This window comes from Cricetulus griseus, chromosome 2 (genome assembly GCF_003668045.3).
Source record: "Cricetulus griseus strain 17A/GY chromosome 2, alternate assembly CriGri-PICRH-1.0, whole genome shotgun sequence".
NCBI lineage: Eukaryota > Metazoa > Chordata > Mammalia > Rodentia > Cricetidae > Cricetulus > Cricetulus griseus.
The window spans coordinates 397,239,642-397,260,857 of record NC_048595.1 but is presented as its reverse complement, the minus strand read 5'-3'; the positions used below and the strand labels follow the sequence as shown (position 1 = coordinate 397,260,857).

Genomic DNA, 21,216 nt, shown 5'->3' with positions numbered 1-21,216 from the left:
CTGTGTAGCTTTAGCTGGCTTAGAACTCAATATGTAGACAAGGCTGGCCTTGAACTCACGGACACCTGCCCATCCATTTTGCCTCCTGAGTGCTGAGATTAAAAGGTATGTGCCAACCTGTACCGTCTATATAAACTTTTAACTTTGAAAATGAAACCAAGCCACAGACTGTTTCATAAACCTCTCCTTCAGTTAAAGTGGAAACAAAAAGATAAGCTGGTTTGATCAAAATCATTTTATCTTGAAATGAAATTGTTACCCATAGGTAAGTCATGGGCCTCATGTCTCCTCCAGCCTCTCCCTCTGCCAGACTTCCTCCTCCATAGATATGAGTACACAGATGGAGACACATCCATTCATGGTCATGTGCGCACACACAAGTATACACACACATTTGTGTTCATGTGCACACACATGTTTACACATGAAACATCCACACTTGTTAAGTACACACACATGCTTACACACTCATGGTCGTGTGCACACAGATTCACACATTCATCATGTGCACACACGTATGCATACACATCCGTGGACATGTGCGCACACACATGTATACTTGCACACATTCGTAAGTCATGTACACATACTTACATAAACTCAAGGTCATGTGCACATACACATATATACATGTACACGCTTGTGGTCATGTGCACACATGCATACACATGCATATACACACTTGTCCTGTATACATTACATATGCATACACACTTGTGGTCAAGGGCAAACACACACACACACACACACACACACACTTCACTATAATTTAATTTTAATCTTCTATATTCATCATCACTTCCTTAGGAACTTAGAATATTTGGACAAAAATTAAAAAAAACAACAACATTTTTCTGACCTAAGACTTGAGGGCAGCAGAGAGGAAACTAGTTGAGAATATGTTGTTATATTGTGGGTTTTTGTTGGTGGTGGTGTTGGGGTTTGGGGTTTTGTTTTTTTTTTTTTTTTTTTTTTTGGTTTTTCAAGACAAGGTTTCTCTGTGTAGCTTTGGAGCCTCTCCTGGCACTCACTCTGTAGACCAGGCTGTACTTGAACTCATGGAGATCCACCTGCCTCTGCCTCCCGAGTGCTGGGACTAAAGGTGTGCACCAACACTGCCCAGCTTATATTGTGTTTTTTTTAAGTGGTGGGCACAGCAGGTAAATGTGGCTTTCCTGTCACATCATGTTTTTCAGTTTAGAAAGTTGACCTTGAACTTGCTGTGTACAGAAGAAAGGCCTTTCACTTCTGATTTCCTTGCCTTCATCCACGTCACCACCCTGCCTGGCTGCTGTAGTGCTAAAGATCAAATCCAGAGCTTGGCACCTCGACACAGTGTTCTACATCCCTAGTCCCTCAGTTTGCTTTTATCGTGGGGTTAGAGAACAACAAAACTCCTCTCAGAGTTACAAAGTCCACATTGGATTTAACGTTGTCCCGACTCTAGAGTGACTAGACATCCCTGTCTGGTGGTAAGTCTGCAGTACTGCTGGACGGTGTCTGTGCCCCTGAGTGTTCATCATCAACTTAACATAACTTAAGAGTCATCTGGAAAGAGGAAATTTCAGTGAAGAACTGCCATGAGCATGTCTGTGGGACACTATCTTCATTAAGGATCAATACAGGAGCCCACAGTGGGCTATGCCACCCCTAGACAGTGGGCCCGGGTTGTATAAGACAGTCAGCTGGGCATGTGCCAGAGCATGAGCCAGCATACAACGTTCCTGCACAGTTTCTACTTCAGTTCCTGCACTGACTTCCTTCATGATAGACTGTTACCTGGAAGTGTAAGGTGAAATAAGCCCTTTCCTCCCCAAGTTGCTCTTGGACATGGTCTTTATAACTAAAAAAAAATAAAATAAAATAAATACTAGAACAATATCTATGAACCTAGCAATCAAGAGGCAGAGGCATTAGGACTGCCTCAAGTTCAAGGCCAGCCTAGTCTACATAGTGAGTTTTAGCCATCTAAGACCCATCTCAAAAACAAAAACCCAGGGGTAAGAAGGGCTAGGGACATAGCTCAACAACACAGTGCTTGCTTTGCATGCAGAAGGCCCTGGGTTGGACCTCCAACATGAAGGAAGCTATTCAAAGAAAAGAAAATGGCAAGACAGTGGTCCATCAGATAGATGACTAACCACATTTTATAATTACCACGTTTGTTTCCTTAAGCACATTTAACTGTCTTACCCACAAGAATAAATTCTTCCAGGGCAGGGATCTATGTCTATATATTGATATCAGAGCCACTGCATTCCCAGCAGAGTTCATGGTACAAAGACCCTCGGTGTCTGCTTGGTGTGTAATGAGTGATTACCTTTAAGACAGTCGTCATGAAGACCGAGCAGCCCATCAGCACGAAGATCATAAGGCCTGTAACTCTCTGTTCTCGGATGCCCAAAAACTTAGGTTGTTCCCCTGGAGCAGAACACTCAGACTCCAGTTTGAGGCTATTCACATGTGTGATGGACAGGACGGTTGCAGCCACAAACCAAGGCAGGCCCATGATGGAACAAACACCCAGCATGATGGCCACCATCAGCAGGTCCAGATGGTAGCCACAGCCTTTCTGTGGGGAAACAGTCACTGACAGTGAGCTAAAGGCTGCAGGCTAAAAGCTAGGAGTCTAAGGGGGGGAAGGGTCCAGAGAATGCTCACAACCCTCCCAGTTAGGGGGAACACAGACGAAAGGGGGAAGTTTAGCTTGTCTTATACATACGCCAATATCTGTTCTTTATACAGTTGCCTCAGCTTCCTCTGCTTGAATCTCACAAATTCAAAACTCACCTCTACCCTGGAAGAGTAGCAGGAAGCAAGCCACACGGTGACTGTCCTATATACTACACCATCTCCATTGCCAAACCTAGATTTTTCCAGAGATGGAAGGCACATGGCGTCTCACTAACACATGAGTTACAACTACCCCTAGTCTCATTAATCCTGAACTCAAGATTCATCTTGAAGCCTCACACTAGACCTCAATGGGAGAATTCCTGCCTCTGGGAAACAGAGGCTTACAGCTCTGAGCTGAACCTTAGGAGGAAAGCTCTGACCACCCACCTCTACAGTCTGAGAGGAGAGTAATGGAGCCCAAGCTCCTCCCACATTGTATCACACACTCCACTCCAGTCTCACCTCTAACTAACCTTTGTTATTAAGGGGCAAGCAATGACAAGCTCGTGGGAGACTTCATTCAGCTCAGTTCCTGGTACAGCCAGGCTTATCCTAAAATAAAAAGCCTTCCAGGCCGGAACCTCTGGTTTACCTTGAGCTTATGCTCCTTCCTGTTAATGATGACAGCAGTGATCTGCTGGTCCATGAATATCAAGATAGTACACAGGAGAGCTGGGATGATCGCCGCTAGCACAGCCCACCAGGGATTGGGGCCAATGGGGTTGATAAACCATCCTCGGTCATCCCGTGTTGGCTAAGAGATAAAACAAGCTGAATTTTTGCATCTTAACTCGGAGATTAGAGGAAAACAAATCAAGATGAATCATTATTCTACTTTTTTTTTTTTTTTTGGTTCTCATTTGAATGGAAATCCTTAGAAAAACAAAACAAAACATGAAATACAGCAACCCCTGAGGAAATCTCTGGCCTTTTTTTCCAAATCCCCCCTAGTAGTCAATCATCACTTATCAACTTCCTGTGGAATATCCATTAATCCTACACGGCCTTCCATTTATTCCCCAAGTCCCCAAATGCAGAGAAAGCAACTTTACCTCAATGTCAGCCCAAATAAATATGTTAGTAACTAAATCTGTTGTTAAAAAAATGACTTCCTGAGACAAATATACATAACACAGATGACCCTCGGCAACCCTCAAAGGAGCCACGGACTGTGTCTGAGGTACAAACAGAAACCAAGTGAACCCAAGTTACTCAGATTCTTGGGCCGAGAGCAGATTATCCCATGAGCCCCATCAGTGGTGAAGCAGGAGCCCAGGAACTGGAGACTCAGGAGTCCCCAAGCATGGGATGTCTGACCTAGGACCCTCTTCAATGGCTTTATTAGCCATTTATTCAAACTCTCAACCCCACCCTTGGTATGCACTCTAAGAAAAAAGCAAATGGTGCAGGGGGATAAAAGGCTATCACCCAGAATGATCCCCAAACTCAGCAAATAAAGAGAGATTGCTGTATCTGAAGCATACATTAGTTACAACACTTGGGTTAAAGAACTCTTCAATAATACTGGCAAGTCCTAGATTTTGAACAGGTTAAATAAATTGTAACAGCTTTAGAACCTATGTTTTCATTGTAAAACTATGTAGTCATAGGTAGCAGTTAAATTCTCAGACCAAGACAGAAACTTTCTAACACATTAATGATAATGTAAGTAGTTGCATAGCCAGGCCTGCTATATTTATTGGTTCATTCTACATCTACAGACTCAATCAACTGCAGAATCGAGACACTGGGAAAATGCCTCTGTGTTAGACACATACAGATGTTGATCACTGTTCTCCAAACACTATAGCAGGACACCTTTACACTGCTGTAGGCAAAGTGGTCCTCAGATGTTTTAAGTCTAAAGGAGCTTGGACAGAGGTTGTATGCAAATATAGCATTTCCTGTATGAAATGGAGCATCTGTACCCCTGGGTCCTGTAACTTCAGCCTGGCCTTGGGAGCTGGGACTGGCTGGCTAAGGAGAGAAGGCAGGAGACAGCTTCCTCTTTGCTTCCTAAGCTGTCTGCACCAGCCATGTTTCCTTGGATCTTCTCCTATTTCCCTTTCTGTCTTCCCCTGCCTCCCAGAGGACCCAGAAATCAACTCATGTCTTAAACCTGTGTGTGCATCTCGGAACTTTCCCAAGGATTGCTTAATGCTCCAAATGTGCCCATTTTTACACAAAATCCATTTGTCTAGCAGTCAGCTAGGTATTAGAGAGAAAGCCGATGGTGTCCATTCATACAGGGTTAAGAACATCAGGCTCTGGGAGGTGTTACACTTATGGAGGATGTTTCTTAACCCATTCGGCATTTTAGCAAGTTTAAAAAAATTAAACAGATGATATAGAAAATATATACAGTGTGTCTCCTTGCAATTATTGTGAAGATAGTGAGGAAGATGGTGAAGTTGCTCACCATAGAGCATCCCTGCCTGGCATGAAACTTGCTCTGCAGACCAGGCTGACCTCAGATTCACAGAGATGTGCCTGCCTCTGCCTCCTGAGTGCTGGGTTTAAAGGTGTACACTATGGATCATCAAGTGCTGCGTCTACCACTGTCTGTCTTCCTGCGATCCCCAGACCCTCCTATTCTGTTGTCTTCTGAAGTAGTTGAACATATCCAAGCTTTCTGTCCTCTCCACCATTGGAATGAGGGCCTGTGGAGTTAACTAAACTCAGACCTCCAGGCTCATCTACTTATACCCCTTGCACTGAAATAGATCTGGGATCCCAATGAATGATCATTATTTTAGTTCGATTGTAAGTTTTTAAACTACTGTGGGTTATAAATAAACAAACATAGAATACAGTTGAAGAGATGTCCTGATGGCTCAGCAGGAGCCCTGAACTCCAAACAAGACTTCCTTAGGCCTTAGGTCATTTCTACTCGGTAACAGTTCCTTAAGGCTGCAGCTCTGTGAAGGTGGCATCACCCGTGTGTGCTCCCAGGGCCCACCCCTCCACAGCAGCACATCGTTTTGTAAGTGGACACCTTCCATTCGCCTGCAGCTTACCAGGTCATGCATTTGTTATGGCGGAAGTTCCACCCAAGTCCCCCACGCCATCTCTCTCTAAACCCTGCTGCTCCTCAGAAAGCCCACCAAATGATGACGCCTCCCCAAGAGATGCTCAAGACCACTCCCACAGGGTATTTAAACTGCCTCCCAGAAAATACACTTGTGGTTTTCCAGTCTCTCTTTCCTGTCTCTTCTCTGGGGGCCTGGAAGGCCATCTGGGAGCATTGTATCCATTAAATGTGGGCTTTTTCTAATTCGGTTTGATTTGGTCTGATTTGGATTGCTGCATTGGCAGGGAGACTTATCAGGGTGTAGAAACTTTTCAGTGTTCATAATAACACACATTAAATTTTGCTTACTGAACCTCTGAGATCAACTTCAGATCAGCCTGCACTCAGGCACCAAGCTCCCAAGACCCACGTACCTTGAACACACTGGGGACCTGAAGCTTTGGTGACGGGACTCCAATCAAAAAGTCAACAATCACCATCGTGAAGATGGTGAGGAAGACAGCAAAGTCACTCACCATGGAGCGCACCTGGCACAAGAAAAAGTCAGAGTAGTTAATACAGCAAAGATGGAAGCACCTGGAAGAGCTACCAGGTCTCAGAAAGACATTTTGAAGCTAAACTAATACAAGACTATATGACTATTTTAGTATACTCAAATGCCCACAGTGTGTGTGTTACATGGAACAACAAACTTCTGACCAAGTCTAATGTAATTAAGACCAGTCTCTAAGGAACAGTTTGGGATGCACAGGCCCAGGCTCAAATTCTGGGTCTAGCCGAGGTCATATGTGCTAGCCCAGATCTCAGACCTTCATGTCTCCCACATCGTGGATCCAATCCATCCACAAAGCCTATCAGCCAACATCCAGAACATGCCCAGAACCTGAGCAGGACTTGTCACCAGAGCTGTGCCCATGCTCAGCCCCTGTCACCGCCACCTCTCACTGGGGTAACTGCTTTACCTTTGCCCTCCAGTGTTCTTGAACATAGCTTCTGGAGTAATAACTTAGATAGGTTGAATCATGTCCTTCTAGCAAAACCCCGAGAAGCCTCCTTGTTTCACCAAGTTCAAACCCAAAACACTCTCCTCCCTGTGAAGTGCACAGAGCCGCCAGTGCTGTCCCACCTGTTCACAAAGCCCCAAGCACACGGGTCCCTCACCCTTGCTTTCCTTTAGTACTACTCTTTCATGCTATTTCTGAAGCTGGCCCGGCTCACTCCACCTCGGCATCTTTGTACTGCTCATCTCCCTACCTGACGACATTTCTGCCAGGTGACCTCTGGGAACTCAAGTCCCCTACAGCTTCATTCAAACACAACCTTCTTTCTGAGATTTTCTTGAGATAGGACAAAAAGACAGGGAATCTAAGGAGATACTTGGAAGGGACAGGGATGCCCACTCTAGATCCGCGTGCCGAGAGTGCTTGTTTTCCTGAAGGTGTGGAGACAAGTGGACCCTTACTCAGAGCCTGAATGTCTGAGGCCTTGAGCCACTGAGTCAGCAGTCCTCTCTGGGCCCTAAATCTAAACAGTGCACCTCAGGACACAATCTCACAACCTCATACAAAACAAAATACTTCCGGAAAATTTTTATGTAAACCAGCGTGTGGTTGTTTCATGTGCATATATGTGCACATGTGTGTGGAGAACTAGAGATGACCTTTGGGTACCACCTTTAGAAACACCATCACCTCCTATGAGACAGGGAACATGGGGCTCACCAATTAGGCTGGAGTGCTGCCAGCAAGACCCAGGGACAAGTCTCCACCTCCCTACAGTTAGAATCACAGTCACGCATGCACCATGACACGGGGACTTTTTACCCAGGTTCACGCTTTTTACCATCACAGTCTCACGCTTGCAAGGCATGCACTTTACTGATGAACCATCTCCCAGAGACTCTAAGTTTTTACTTACTTTTTAAGCCTCAATCCTCAAACCTTGCTGTAAACTGCACACCCGTATCTGCCACGAGAAGCACCTATGTGTCACTCTGCACTAAATTAAGAGCATCGGCAAGTCTTCAGTGTGTGCTGTCCTTTCCCTACATGACCCTGTCTAAATACTTTAAAATAAACTCACCAAGCTTATTCACATCAGCTTGCCTAAAATTCTTTTCTGTGATATAGTCAAGGACAGGCTTTCACTGAAATTCCTCAGGCTAGGGGCAGTGTCGGACGGAGTCCCCCAGCACAGCTGACACCCCTTATGGTCCTGCTAAAAACTCGCCATTACCCCCAGTACTTCTTTCCTGCTTCGTTTTCTTCAATAGCGCTTATTTCCTGTGTCTGTGTGTGCGGACGCACGTGTGTGTGTGTGTGTGTGTGTCTGTGTGTGTGTGTGTGTGTGTCTGTGTGTGTGTGTGTGTGTGTGTGTGTCTGTGTGTGTGTGTCTGTGTGTGTGTGTGTGTGTGTGTGTGTGTGTGTCTGTGTGTGTGTGTGTGTGTCTGTGTGTGTGTGTGTGTGTGTGTGTGTGTGTGTGTGTCTGTGTGTGTGTGTGTGTGTGTGTCTGTGTGTGTGTGTGTGTGTGTGAATGAGCATGTGGTATGTATATACATGCATGCAAGCGTGTGTATTACTAGTACATATATACACGTGGTATATGTGCATGTTTGTGGTAAGTGTGCATTTCTGTGTGTGTGTGTGGTGTGTGTGTATTTGTGTGTGTGGTCTGTATGTGTGTGATGTTCATGCATGTGTGTGCATGTGTGTACATGTATGGATGTGTGTGTGGTATATGTATATGTGTACATGTGCTTGTGTGTGCATGTGTGTGTGTGCATGTGTTTTACCATCCATTTTAAGGCCTGTCCCAAGAGGACCCCATTTAGATGAGCTTTACTGAAAGATAGAGATGTGCACCCTGGTCAGCTCCTCACAGAGAGGAGGTAAAAACATCCTGCCACGCACAGCATCACTGCTAACTTCACTTTGCCTTGATGCCTCAGATTTGCAGCACACTCCCCATGGTTTTGCTCATCGTGACTGTCCATGCATTCTCTGAAGACTCATCCCCATGCCTGCCATGAAATGACCATGGCCACCCTGGGCCCTGTCATCCTTCTTCCTCTGAATTCCCACAGCACTGACTTCCCAGACAGATGGTACCAACTGTCCCCTGGACATTCCCTTCACACCCACCAGAAGCTACTACTTTTGAGTTATTTTTAAAAGTGTTAATTTATTTACTTATTCTGTGTATATGCACACACCATGACACACATGGAGATGGAGGGCAACCTGAGAAAGTTGTTCTGTCTCCACCACGTGTGTCCCAGGGATTGAACTCAGGTCATCAGGCTTGGCAGCAAGGGTCTTTACCCATTGAGCCATCTCATTGACCCTGCAGATATCTTTAACTTTGTGTCCCCCATGGCACTTACCCAGGTTTGAGCAACTGGTCGGCATCTAACAGCCACTTGTTAAATATTTGTCCAGATAGGAAATGGTTGTGAATTTATTTAATTTTGCTGCTTCCCTTGGCTACTCTGCAGGCTCACTAAGGCCTAAGAATAGGTTTCAGCCATGGATATATATATACACAGCAAGTAACCAACCAAGCCCCAGACCTATAAATTCATGTACTCTGGCATGTGGATGTGACTGAATGAGAGCCCTCACAGAAGCCATGGCCCACACAGCTGCTCAAACTCAGGCCTCTAATTCCCACTCTGCCTGAACCAGCAGAAAACCTGCTCATCAGGGAAGGAATCCAAGTCAAGGACAGGCTGGTTTCTGCAGCCAGGAAATTCATCTATGGCAGGAACCATGCCTGGGGAGGAGCTTTTGAGTCCTTTAAAGCACACAAGCCAATTTCTCCAGCAAGCCTGTTCTAGCTTTACATCCCCAGTGTCTCAGAATCCCAGACATGGGCTTCAACAGCATCCTGAACCCTGAGATGTAATCTTAGAGAATATCAGTACCACCTTCAACCTACCTGGTGCTTTTCAATCAAAAAAGGCTGCAAGCATCCTTACTCCATACCATAGAGCTCTGAAAGGGGCTGCTGAGCACTAGAAAAGCCTGCCACAGTGCAGCCACTCATCAGGACAGCTGGTGCCCTCCATGCTGCCAATCTCTACAGCAGCGTGGGGCTGAGAATCGGATCTGTTGTTAGAATCTTAACACAAAAGTAATGTATGAGCAGCTACCTACTCTGGTTGGGAAATAGCGGCTCGTCTTAAATGTCTTTAAGGTGCTTGAGAGGATGAAGGTGGTGAAGAAGAGGATACAAGACCAAAAGAGCACATCGGGAGTGTAGGGTCCGTGATGACCACACGCCGATCCTATGAACTCTCCATGCATCTCCTGGCATTTCTGGAAGAACAGGAATTCTGAGTTACAGAAGGCAGGCACATGGAAACAAACAGCTACTGCTTTCTGAGTTCGCCATGCACTGCCACACCACACTCGCTGGGCATCTCAGGCCACCAGCACTGTCTGCTCCACCACCATGCAGCTAGAGCCCTCACCAGCAGATCCCTGTCAAGAACATGGGGTGGTCCTAACCAATGCACTCAGACATGAAGTTAGACCTGCCTGGTACAAACACTTCTCCTGAGGATCTGGGAAGAGAGAACCTTTAAGACTGGTTATAAATATTTAGGCTTATAAAGCTTTCATAATTGCTCTTTTAAAAAGAATATTCATTATTGTGAGTTTTTTAAATGAAAACCAGCCATCATGTTTGCATAAACACACAGAAATGCAATAAAGCTATCACTGCCATTAGTGGCAAATTTCCTAAATGTTGGGGAGAGACTCTGATAAGAAATGGGCACACATGGATGGGAACTGCAACACTTCAGAGCATAAAAGTCATCTTAAACATCTTAGTGAGAGCCCACATTACCGGAGGGTCATACACCATCACAAAAAATACCCGTTTTTTTCAATATAACTTATAAATAAAACGTAGTGATGTTAGCATGATAAAACGTAGTGATGTTAGCAAAGAAACCTGTAAGTATATCAATATGATAAAACAGAGCTAATCAGTAACAGGCTCCCACATAGTCACTGCTTAAATGATCAAAATGGCCCTTTGTAACCCGAAATGGGTCTCTCTGATGACCTGAAACTATCATGTTTCCACCTCGGGCTCCCAAGGACTAGAACTACAGATGTGTGCCACATCTGGCTTAAGTGTAAATGCCAGGGTCCAGCATCTGAAAGTCCTACTACTCTACCTCCATCTAGAAGTCCTTCATAGACCTGGTGGTCACACAGAGGGCCTCTAGCCATGCCCAGACTTACACTGACAGTCAGGTTCGCCCAGTTCACTTCTGTAGCCACAATGTTGTGGTCCTTCCAGTACTGCAAAGTGTGGTTGTTTGGATTCTCTGGGAGTGTACATCTGCAGCTATGGAAAGAAGAAAATATCTCTAACAGAATCAGCCAGCTAATTTAAGGTACTCTTAGCCATAACCAGGTCAAAGGCTCTGTCAGAGCCTACCTCCTTTCTTTTTCATAGACTTCAGATCTTGGAGATGGGTCCTATTGGTTGAAGACAACTTACCAACACAACCACACTCTTCAGCTGGTCATGACTAAAGACGTGTTCAACTCAATCAGTATGTAGGTCTTGAATAAAATGGTATATGGCCATAGGGCCTGCGATATGCCAGGAATAAGCCTTGGAGGTTCCTTGTTTGGTTTCTATCTCTTAAGATCTTGCTATGAGTCAATCGACACAGGAGGTCCTGATGCTGCAATCAGTTCTCAACAACTTCCTTCAAGTGTCAATGCCTGACTCCCATGCCCGCCATCATGCTTCTATTTAAACATTAGAACCTCCTGGAGTGTATCTCCCACTACACAGAATTTCCTGCCTACTCCAGCTGAGCCAGGCCTGGCTGCTCCACCGCCTCCCTTACTCCCTCCTCTCTCTCATCCATCCAGGTTAGACACAGTGTCCCCACAGGCCACCATGCTGCCTCCCAACCTCAGCATGCTTTGCATCAGTATGGTCAACTGACAGCCATTCTCACCACTTTTGCTTCATCTGTACATTTAGAAGCCACACCTTTTACAACAGAATTAAAATTCAGATCTCAACAGAAGGAAGCCTAAAAACTACATTTAGTCTTTTAAACAAAACAATCTCAGGGCTGGGAAGGTTGCTGAGTGGGCAAACAGCTTGCTATACAAGCATGAGAACCTGAGTTTAAATCTCTAGAATTAGACACTTAGGAACACTGTGTGCAGCTGCAATCCATCACACCTAGAATGGAGATCAAAGTGGAGACGGAGTACCTGGAACCTTGCGGGTCAGCTAGCTGGGAACACAGTGTCAAACAAGGAGACTATAGCAAACAACATGGCAGGTTGCTAGACTATGGCACGTTGCTAGAAAAAGGGGCAGTGATTTCTCCAGTGGTCTAACCATTGGCAAAAGGTCTGTGTTCATGTAAACAACCCACACTCACGGAAGCCACCCCAATCAAAGTCAGTGGGTCCCTCTCTCTCTCTCTCTCTCTCTCTCTCTCTCTCACACACACACACACACACACACACACACACACACACACACACACACGCAGACACGAAAGGAGGAGGCAGAGTGGTGGGACAGAAGGAAGAACCGGTGGAAGGTGGCAGGATGGAGGGAAAGTAATTGGGGTGAACATGATGAAGAAGCATTATTACTTACGTAGATGTATTACATTGTCAAATACGTAACAGTGTAAGTTACTTGATTACCATGCCGTGGTAAAGAGAAAGTCCCTAACTCTGTAAGTGAAAACAAAGGAAGAAGAAGAAAGGCAGGGGAGGCACACTTACTAATAGAGGCTGAGGTGGTCCAGCTGGCTGTGCATGTGGATGGGGTAGGTCTCTGCCAGGTGAATCAGCTTTTCTATTGCTTCATAGATGAAAATAATGCAAATCAGGGAGGCAAATGCTTCTTCTGTGAAGCGAGTGATATAGCAGACGAGGGAACTGGCGTCAGTGGCCACAAGGACGATACACAGGAAGGCAGTCCACAGCCCGATACAGGCTCGCAGGGAGAGGTATGAAAGGTCGTAGTCCCTGAAAAACACAGATGCTCATGAAGAAACATGGAAGGCAGGCACAGAGACAAAAGGGACACATGGCTGATTCGGCTCAGCTTATTCACACCGGCACTGCCACCCTTTGTCCCTAAGGCTGCACGGATGTGCTCCTCAGTAAAGGCCTGGGACAATGTGTTCAAGATCTTCCTCACTAGAGCTGTTTGCAGGGTAAAGACCAGAGAACAGAGAAGGAAGAAAACAGTGCATTGCAAAATGTCTGCCATTATTACCCAGTGTGATTACAAGTGTGGTCGTGCAGTGAGAAGACTGGACGGCTCTGGCTCTGTGTGTTTTTACTTGTAATACAAGGTGAGAAAAGGGCCTTATAGCATGGAAACTAGAGCATTGCTAGGCCCCACCACCATCCACAAACAGAATATGAAGAAAGGACAGTAGACCCAATTTAAAATTACCCTAAAACATAAAAGGGAGGGAGTCTGAGTCAGTTAAGATATTTTTCTTAAAAATTAAAAAGCCCACCTGGGCATGATGGTGAAACCTGCAATCCAGCACTCAGGAGACCACATCAGAGGAAATGTGAATGCAAGGCTAGCCTGGGCTACACAAAGAGACCCTAGCTCAAAATAAATAGAGCTGGAGAGACTGCTCATGGTTAAGAGCACTGGCTGTAATTCTGGAGGACCCGGGTTTGATTCCCAGCTCCCAAGTGGTGGCTCACAACCACCTGCAACTCTGGTTCCACAGGATCCAACACCCTCTTCTAGTTTCCATGGGCACTGCACACACATGGTGAATAGACATACACGCAGGCAAAACGCAAACGCCCATACACATAAAATAAATATAAAAAAACCTCAAAGACTGATATCTTTAAGAGATTAAAGATGTAAAGACAAAGAGCAATGGAGAACAGACGCTAAGCAGGCTCTGGAAAGAAGGTGGCCTGTGGCTACAGGAGCTATGGGAAGACGGCTGGAGGCAACTGCCCTCAGGTTTGTGTGTCTGAGACTGTGTGCCTGCACAGGAGCTGGTGCTCGGCTTGAGCAGAGGCAGCCATGCCCAGCAGCTACGCCTAGCAACCATAGGGGAAAACAACATCTTACTTGCAGAATTTGAAGAGGATCTTCTCAAACACGAGCACTGGGCCAGTGCTCCCCAGGATGGTGAGGGGCTGCCCAGCAAACAAGGAGTAGGCGATCCCTGTCATGGATGCTCCAAACAAAGACTCAATTGCACTCTGTGGAGGAGAAAGAAATCAGAGTCTGAGGCCGTCCGCAGCTTTCCGCAGAGAACAGCTGCCTTACCTACACTGACTTAGCTGCTCCATGCCTTGACAGTCATTTGCTTGTGTTTCTTCTAAGCAAGAATGAGGGGTACACAGTGCCTAAGCTCTTGCAAACAAATGCCACTTTAATAATTCAGGTACCAAACCATCTGCCATGATTCCTCAACTAAGTTTTATCCTTCGGCTCAGTTTGGTATTCAAAGGAATATAAAAGCACAATGTCACTCACATGACATCCCATCCCACAGAGTCACTGATCCAGGCAACCAGCTACTGAAGGTGGCATACAAGCAGAAGGGATGCGAGTGGGAGCCAGAACTGGGCTCCTCCGTGTGCAGGAAGCAGGCCTGGGCTCCCACATAGGTCAGAAAACCCAGTCATTCAGGACACAGGATCCAATCTCCTCAGCACTGCCTAGGTAAGGGACTCCCAAAGAACTTGGATGCCACCACAGTGTTTTAAGTCTTGTTTTGGACCATTAGAAATGATGAAAAGTCCTTACTATACGTCCTTCAGTGGCTTCTCCAAGCAGTCCCCCAAAGGTGATAACAGGTGACATGCAGGCACAGTACAGGAACAGAAAGGAGGCCAGACACTGTAAGCTGAGTGCGTCCCGGTAGTCACTCCAGTACCAGGGAGCCTTCCGCTTGATGTCCAGCACCAAGCCCCCAAACAGCCTGAAGAGACAGGGTGGACAGGCCTCGAACACAGTCCCTCTTCCACAGGGACACAGAGCACAACACATCTGAAAGGACTTCAAACGTGCTCAGTAATGCTGTAGCTTCAACTTCACCCCAAGCACATCTCTTTGGCATAGACAGATTCTATTATAACCAAGGGTATGGCATATGGTAAAACTGAATATGTACCGAGCATTAAAAACTGAATTTAGGTATGCATATTGCCCACTTAGCAACATTCAAAAAAGTAACAAGAAGGCAACTATTAGCTTCCGTTTCAGTTTCTAAGCTGTTAGAGAAAATGTGAAAAGCAGCTCAGGTTACCAGTGTTGTTAAGGTATGAAGCTCTATTCGTGCACATTTCCACTCTGAGCAGCCCCCTGCCTCAGTCTCTGCATAAGGACTGACTCATGCACCTGACAAGTAGAAGACAATTAGTTCCAGGCACAAGGCCAGGCACTGGAGCTGTAGCAATGAGCAAGACAAACACAGCCCTTGCTCTCCAAGACCGACAGTCTAGTGCAGGATGGCAGGCGATGCATGACGGTGGGTGCTGGGGTAGCACAGGTTGGGGAGGGGCACTCAGCAGGGACTCAAAGGAAGGACCGGGAGACAGCCAGACAGGGCAGAGGGACCAGCATTGGGACACCCCAGGGTGACAACATGTGCTGAGTTCAAAGTGCTAGCAGAGACCAACAGCACAAGGGCAAAAAACTAACAGACAAGGCTGGAGAAACAGAGTCACGGAGACTGCGAATGGTTCCAAGGGATTGGAACCTAATCCTAACAGCATGTCAACCCATGTTAGTGACGGGTTTTAAACCGTGGAGCATCAGCATCCAACATGCATTCTAGAACCTTGTGGCAGTGTGAAGGAGCATGGATTGCGATGAGGAGAATTGGTCAGTTCAAGGGCTACTCAGGAGGGAGAATCAGTAGGGCTCCATCGCAGCTTTTGGGCCCTGGCAAAGGAGGCCAATGAAGAGCAAGACACACACTGAGGAGGAACACTGCCCCCAGCTGAGCCACTTCCTAAGTGGAGCCTTAGTACCACAGGGAAGCTACAAGACACAACACTGGCTTCAGATGGATGGCGTGGTTGGAGGGGAATAGGGAGGGAACTAATAAATGCAAACTGTGATTGCATCTTACATCAACAAATAAACTCCAGAAAGATGTTAATAATCTCCAGAAAAATGAACACGGACTGAGCACCGGCTAATTTAAAGAAAGATGGTTAATCTTGTTAGACTTGAGATAGGCATAACTATTTTTGAAATGCCCTTACTAAATGAGATACATACTGAGGTATTTACAGGGAAAAAAATGATAACCATGATTTAGTTTAACAGAATCTAGAAAACATAAAGACAAGTGAGAGGAAATAAATGAAACAAAATTGGTAAAATGTTGGTGACAGCTGGTAGGTATCTGGGTGACATATATATATGTATATGTATATGTATATGTATATATGTATATGTATATATATATACATAACTCTTTTTTACAAGTTTAGAATTTTCTATAATAAGAAAACTACAACAACAAAACCATTTTCTCTACTGGAGGACAGTATGGCTGTTGTTTGCCTCTTCTCCTAAGAGCCTAGGGAACTGTAAAGAGGTTGGAACCTACCCTCAGGAGACAAGCCAGCCAACCCTGCTCAGCACTGGACTGAGGTGGGGGTGAAGAAGGGAACACGGGGTGGAAACTGCCCACTCACTGTTTTCCTCTGGCTGAAGCACCATTCCTCCATTTATACCAGTAACATCACCATCTGGCAGGAAAGCCAACCCCGGGACCCGCTTTAGCACTGGCATGTACGGCAAAGCAGCTCAGGCAAATGTGCTATCTCCAGGAGCCAGCCTATCTCACCAAAGGTCAGACTTGGGGTTGGGACCAAAGACCTGATTTAAAACAGAGTGCCACTTCGTCTTACTCTCTCTGTACAAACAGACCCTGAGGGACCTTTGCAGTGGCAGTTATTAAACTGCAGCGTTCATTATTCAAGTATTTCTGGGTCCTCCCTACAACAGTATCTTGTACCAGGAGCCTATAACCTTTCACCAACAACCTCCATCTGAAGAGAAAGAATCCCCTACACCCACCCCACTGAGGGCCCTTGAGATGCTACCCCAATGGCCAGCCTTTGGCACAGGAGGCTTCACAGAGGAAATAGCAGACAGTTACATGAGACAGACATCCACCTAGCACTGCTTGAGAGGCGGGTACCAGGGTCACACTAACGGCATGACTAAAAATTATGAATAATTTCTGATTACTTCTTTTATTTTTGAGATAAGGTCTCTCTATCACGTAACCTGGTTGTCCTGGAACTCACTCTGTAAGCCAGGCTGGCTTTGAACTCAGAGAAATCCACCTGCCTCTGCCTCCAGAGTGCTGGTATTAAAGGTAAGCGCCACCACCACTCAACTCTGATTACTCCTTTTAGAGTCAGCCCCATACCTCATTCATTCATAAAATCAGACAGGAATGCAGACATTAACTAGATATGGATGCTTCTCTTCATACTTGAAACTTCCTCTCCCTTCAACATTGCTCTTGATGTTCAAGTGTTTAGGGGCAGGAGGCACACAAAGATAGGAATTTAAGCTTGGTGCAAGAACAGACTTACCCGTGTAGAGGGCTCACTAGGCTCTGGAACACTGACTTAGGGAACCCTTCCCTGGAAGGCTTTAGGGACAGGCCAGCCGTCCACTTGTCTGGTGAGCTTTGAAAGAGACCTGTTTGAAGTGTGGGGGATCATCGAGACAGCAGCTCTGCATTTTTTTGTCATTAACCCTTCCCAAAAATTTGTACCCCAAATAAGGGATATAAATCTACCCCAAAAACCTTTCCCAGAGGACCCTGCTGCAGAACTCCTGGGCTGTGGGGAAGCATCTAGTCACACTTCCTGCTTTGTCACATGATATCCCTCCTGTGTTGGCATCAGGAAGCCTCCCTACACTGTCTTAACCCTGGCTCAGAGGGCCAGAAAACACAGAACGCAGAGGAATGTTTCCTACTGTCTTCCTGATCCTTAGGGTCCATTCCACCTGATCTCCAAATACCTCTTCACCCAACATGGATAACTGTCCAGATAACTGTCCAGAAGTCTCTGCTTTTGGCCTCAAGATTCTGCAATATGATATGCATAAAGAAACATCCACATTCAAAACTATACAACAAATAGTGTAAAGATTTAGAAACGTGTGTTTTGTGGTTATGCAGTCCAGAAAACTCCAGAAACTTTTAACAAATCCAAGGTTCACATTCACCTTTTACTAAATAATTTTAAGTGGGTTAGGGGCCAGAGTTGGCCTGGAACTGTGATTTTTCTCAGAAGTGTGTGTGTGTGTGGTGGTGGGGGATGTCACCTGGCCTGAGAGGCCACTGTGACAAGAAGGCCATGGCCTTGTTGCCCTTTCCTAGGTAGTCTGAAGATGACATCAGCTCAGGAAGAGGCCACAGCTTTCTCTTAGCATTGTCACACCCAGAAGTCCTTGCTGTGTGAAACAAGCAAAACTCTTCTGAATCCTATTTGTATTTGTGAGTTAAGATCATTGGGTCTGTGATTAAGTGTGTGATAATCCGTCACTGGTGTTTTCCTTGTGAAAATTAGACAGTTTCCAAGACCCTACACCTGTTGAAATCCAATCTAATGGTGGCCCAAAGCCCCATGGAATGACGCTTTTAAGTATGGACTCTCAGGTTCTGTTTTCCTCAGAACTGGAGGGAACCTGAAATCTCACTTCTGCACAGATGACTGCTTGAGAAAACTGCTGCTTCAATCCAACTGCTTCAACTATGCCTGAGTACAGCCATAGTTATGTATCAAAAAGATACACTGTAACTACTACACCTGGGTACAGACTCAGTTATACATAAAAAAGATACACTGTAACTCTGAAGTGTTATCAGACCCAGCCTCTGCCCTGGGGGCCTGGAGCCCCTCTCTGGATGCTCCCCTCACTGAGTGCTCTCCTCAGTGCTGGATGCTCCCCTCACTACTGGGAGCTCCCCTCACTGCCAGATGCTCCCCTCACCACCACCAGACACCAGCTTCCCACTCTCCTCTCTGAACTTGAAACAAAAGGTTTGACTGTCTCTTAGGCTGCTCCCTTTAGCAACTGCCACCTCCATTCAAGAGCTCCTCCTTTCTGCCAATGTTATCCCGGAACAGAGTCACCTTCAAACACATCCTTGCAATCAGAAAAATGCAGTCCTCTGTCAGGACAGTGCTAGTTAAGGGCCACCCCCACCCCGCATTTCTCTGTCCCCTCCCTGACTTCTCCATGAATTTCCAAGAGTAGAAAAATAAATCATGCACTATATTAAAACAATTAAACAAAACACCTGAGCTTCCAGAAGAAAAGGAACAGGGAGATGACATGAAAATTATCTCCACGGTGAGTCCACTCCCACCCACTGGACCCTCTGTGGACAAAACACACATCTAGGACCAATCCCAGCCTTCTCCCCAACCAATGCCTCACATCATCCTCTTACCTCTTTCCTACCTGGGAAACGGACTTCCTAGTCTGTGGACAAGTTACCTTCACCTACCGTAAAGGACCTCTTCCTTGGACACCTCTCTTTAAAATACTGGCGGGGAATTGCAGATTTCAGACACACACACCTAATAAAACACCTACCTTCCTACTACCCTCAGGGAGTTTCTCATCCTAAAATGATGATCCAGCATCTCCTCATACCTTGTCCATTCCATGCCACACATAGGTATCATGCTAAAAGTATTCATTCATTCATCTGACAGTGTGTGTCTACTCTGATGAGGGGCACTGTGCTGAGTGCCAGGAATACAGTACAGTATTTAATTTCTGGAGTCAACAGTCTAGCAAGAAACATACATACACCAAAAAAAAAACAAACAAACAAACAAACAAAAAAACAAGGAATAATAATGACATATGATATGGGCTGTAATAATGGTGAGGTAAGAGGAGGAATTAAAGGTCAATACTGTAGAAGTACCTTTTTAGCCACAGAAAATACTAGAAGGCTTTCCAAAGGAATTGGCATCTGAGTAGAGACAAAGGGCAAGTGGGGAATGCCAGACAATGAGGAAGAGGAAGGGGTTTTGTTCACATCAGAGGAAACAATGTCTAGAAAGAGCTAGAGGACAGGCAGAACATAATAAATGGTTTTATAAACCTGAATGAATGAATACAATATTAGACACATCCATAATATGTACAGTAGACGGTTCCATCTGAAAGTCAACCACAAACAAGGATGCCTCATTCCTTAACCTGGCATCTGCCAGTGAGCAATGTCTTGGAACTTACCGCCCAGTCCGTTCAAGTTCTGGCCCACTGTGTCCCCCGTGTGGCTCTGGTTCTATGTGGCAAATGTTTCCATTTGGAACTCCAGGCATTTTCCTTTTTTCCTTTTGACAAAAGACCACAAAATGAGTCAAGTCAGCATCTCTCTGTCTTTGCTCTGCCCCTATGTCCAAAAGCCAGAAAAATGTTCAAATGTTCATGGCTTCTGCGTGTATTGCTCATTTGATGCAACTGACTTTCACGGATGTGGGAGATGTGTGTATTTACACATAGAAAACAACTTCCCCAACAGAATCTGATGCCTAACTAGAAATAAGATATGACCTAAACCCCAGCTTCAAATCTGCATCCCTGTATCTCACCATCCTTTAAAATCTCAACCTAGTCCTGTCTGCGCTCCTCTGGCCTAAAGAGCAGGCACGGCCTCGACATGCAGAACAACGCCGGTGAGTTCGTGGACCTGTACGTGCCTCGGAAATGCTCCGCAAGCAACTGCATCATTGGCGCCAAGGACCACGCGTCCATCCAGATGAATGTGGCCGAGGTTGACAGATGCACGGGCCAGTTTAATGGTCAGTTTAAAACCTATGCCATCTGCGGGGCCATTCGCAGGATGGGCAAGTCAGATGATTCTATTCTCCGACTGGCTAAGGCTGATGGAATTGTCTCAAAGAACTTTTGACCAGAAGACATGGGGGAGTGTTTGTCATAAATAAAAGTGAGAAAGTAAAAAATAAAAATAAAGAAAATCTCAACCTAGAAGATCAGTTAATTCTATAAGCTACAGATAAGAGAGCAGGTGGGGGGGGCGTATCTAGGAAAGCCAAATTTACATGGATAAAAATGCCTGGCCTCATCTGGTACACACCGGAGCTCTCTTCCCATCCTTAGTATGGATGGGAACTACCTGGAAGCTTATTTGCTCTTTGATTATACCATGTTTTTTTTCCCTACTCAATTATTTTGTTTGTAATGTACATCTAAGAAATATTTGCCCTCTCCCCTCTGCCATTCTATATCAAAGTCCTTCCAAGTTTGGCTTCAAATCCATTCCTAGTTAACAGTGATATCTCATCAAATCTGAGCCTACCTGTTATTGTTTGGTTTTGGTTTTGGTTTTGGTTTTTGAGACAGGGTTTCCCTGGGTAGCTTTGGAGCCTGTCCTGGATCTCACTCTGCAGATCAGGCTGGCCTTGAACTCACAGAGTCTCCTGCCTCTGCCT

At 45.6% G+C, this 21,216-nt stretch overlaps 2 protein-coding genes across 2 annotated transcripts in view; one reads left to right on the top strand and one right to left on the bottom strand.

Moving 5' to 3' along the window:
- Slc4a8 (solute carrier family 4 member 8) overlaps positions 1 to 21,216 on the bottom strand; it is a 67,760-nt gene that overhangs the window by 12,167 nt on the left and 34,377 nt on the right. The window contains exons 11-19 of the mRNA XM_027396610.2: positions 19,997 to 20,097; positions 14,507 to 14,681; positions 13,823 to 13,956; positions 12,490 to 12,735; positions 10,963 to 11,068; positions 9,862 to 10,023; positions 6,121 to 6,234; positions 3,269 to 3,430; positions 2,321 to 2,572 (exon numbers count right to left, since the gene is read on the bottom strand). Of these exons, the coding sequence (XP_027252411.1) occupies positions 2,321 to 2,572; positions 3,269 to 3,430; positions 6,121 to 6,234; positions 9,862 to 10,023; positions 10,963 to 11,068; positions 12,490 to 12,735; positions 13,823 to 13,956; positions 14,507 to 14,681; positions 19,997 to 20,097 (1,452 nt within the window). The remainder of the gene's footprint in view (positions 1 to 2,320; positions 2,573 to 3,268; positions 3,431 to 6,120; positions 6,235 to 9,861; positions 10,024 to 10,962; positions 11,069 to 12,489; positions 12,736 to 13,822; positions 13,957 to 14,506; positions 14,682 to 19,996; positions 20,098 to 21,216) is intronic.
- Positions 20,410 to 20,727, top strand: LOC100772789 (40S ribosomal protein S21-like). The gene has a single exon (XM_035440882.1). It carries the CDS (start codon positions 20,424 to 20,426, stop codon positions 20,673 to 20,675), a length of 252 nt encoding a protein of 83 aa, XP_035296773.1. The 5' UTR covers positions 20,410 to 20,423; the 3' UTR covers positions 20,676 to 20,727.

Excerpts from the sequence above, each read along its gene's own strand:
- LOC100772789 (XM_035440882.1), top strand. The coding sequence starts at position 20,424 with ATGCAGAACAACGCCGGTGAGTTCGTGGACCTGTACGTGCCTCGGAAA.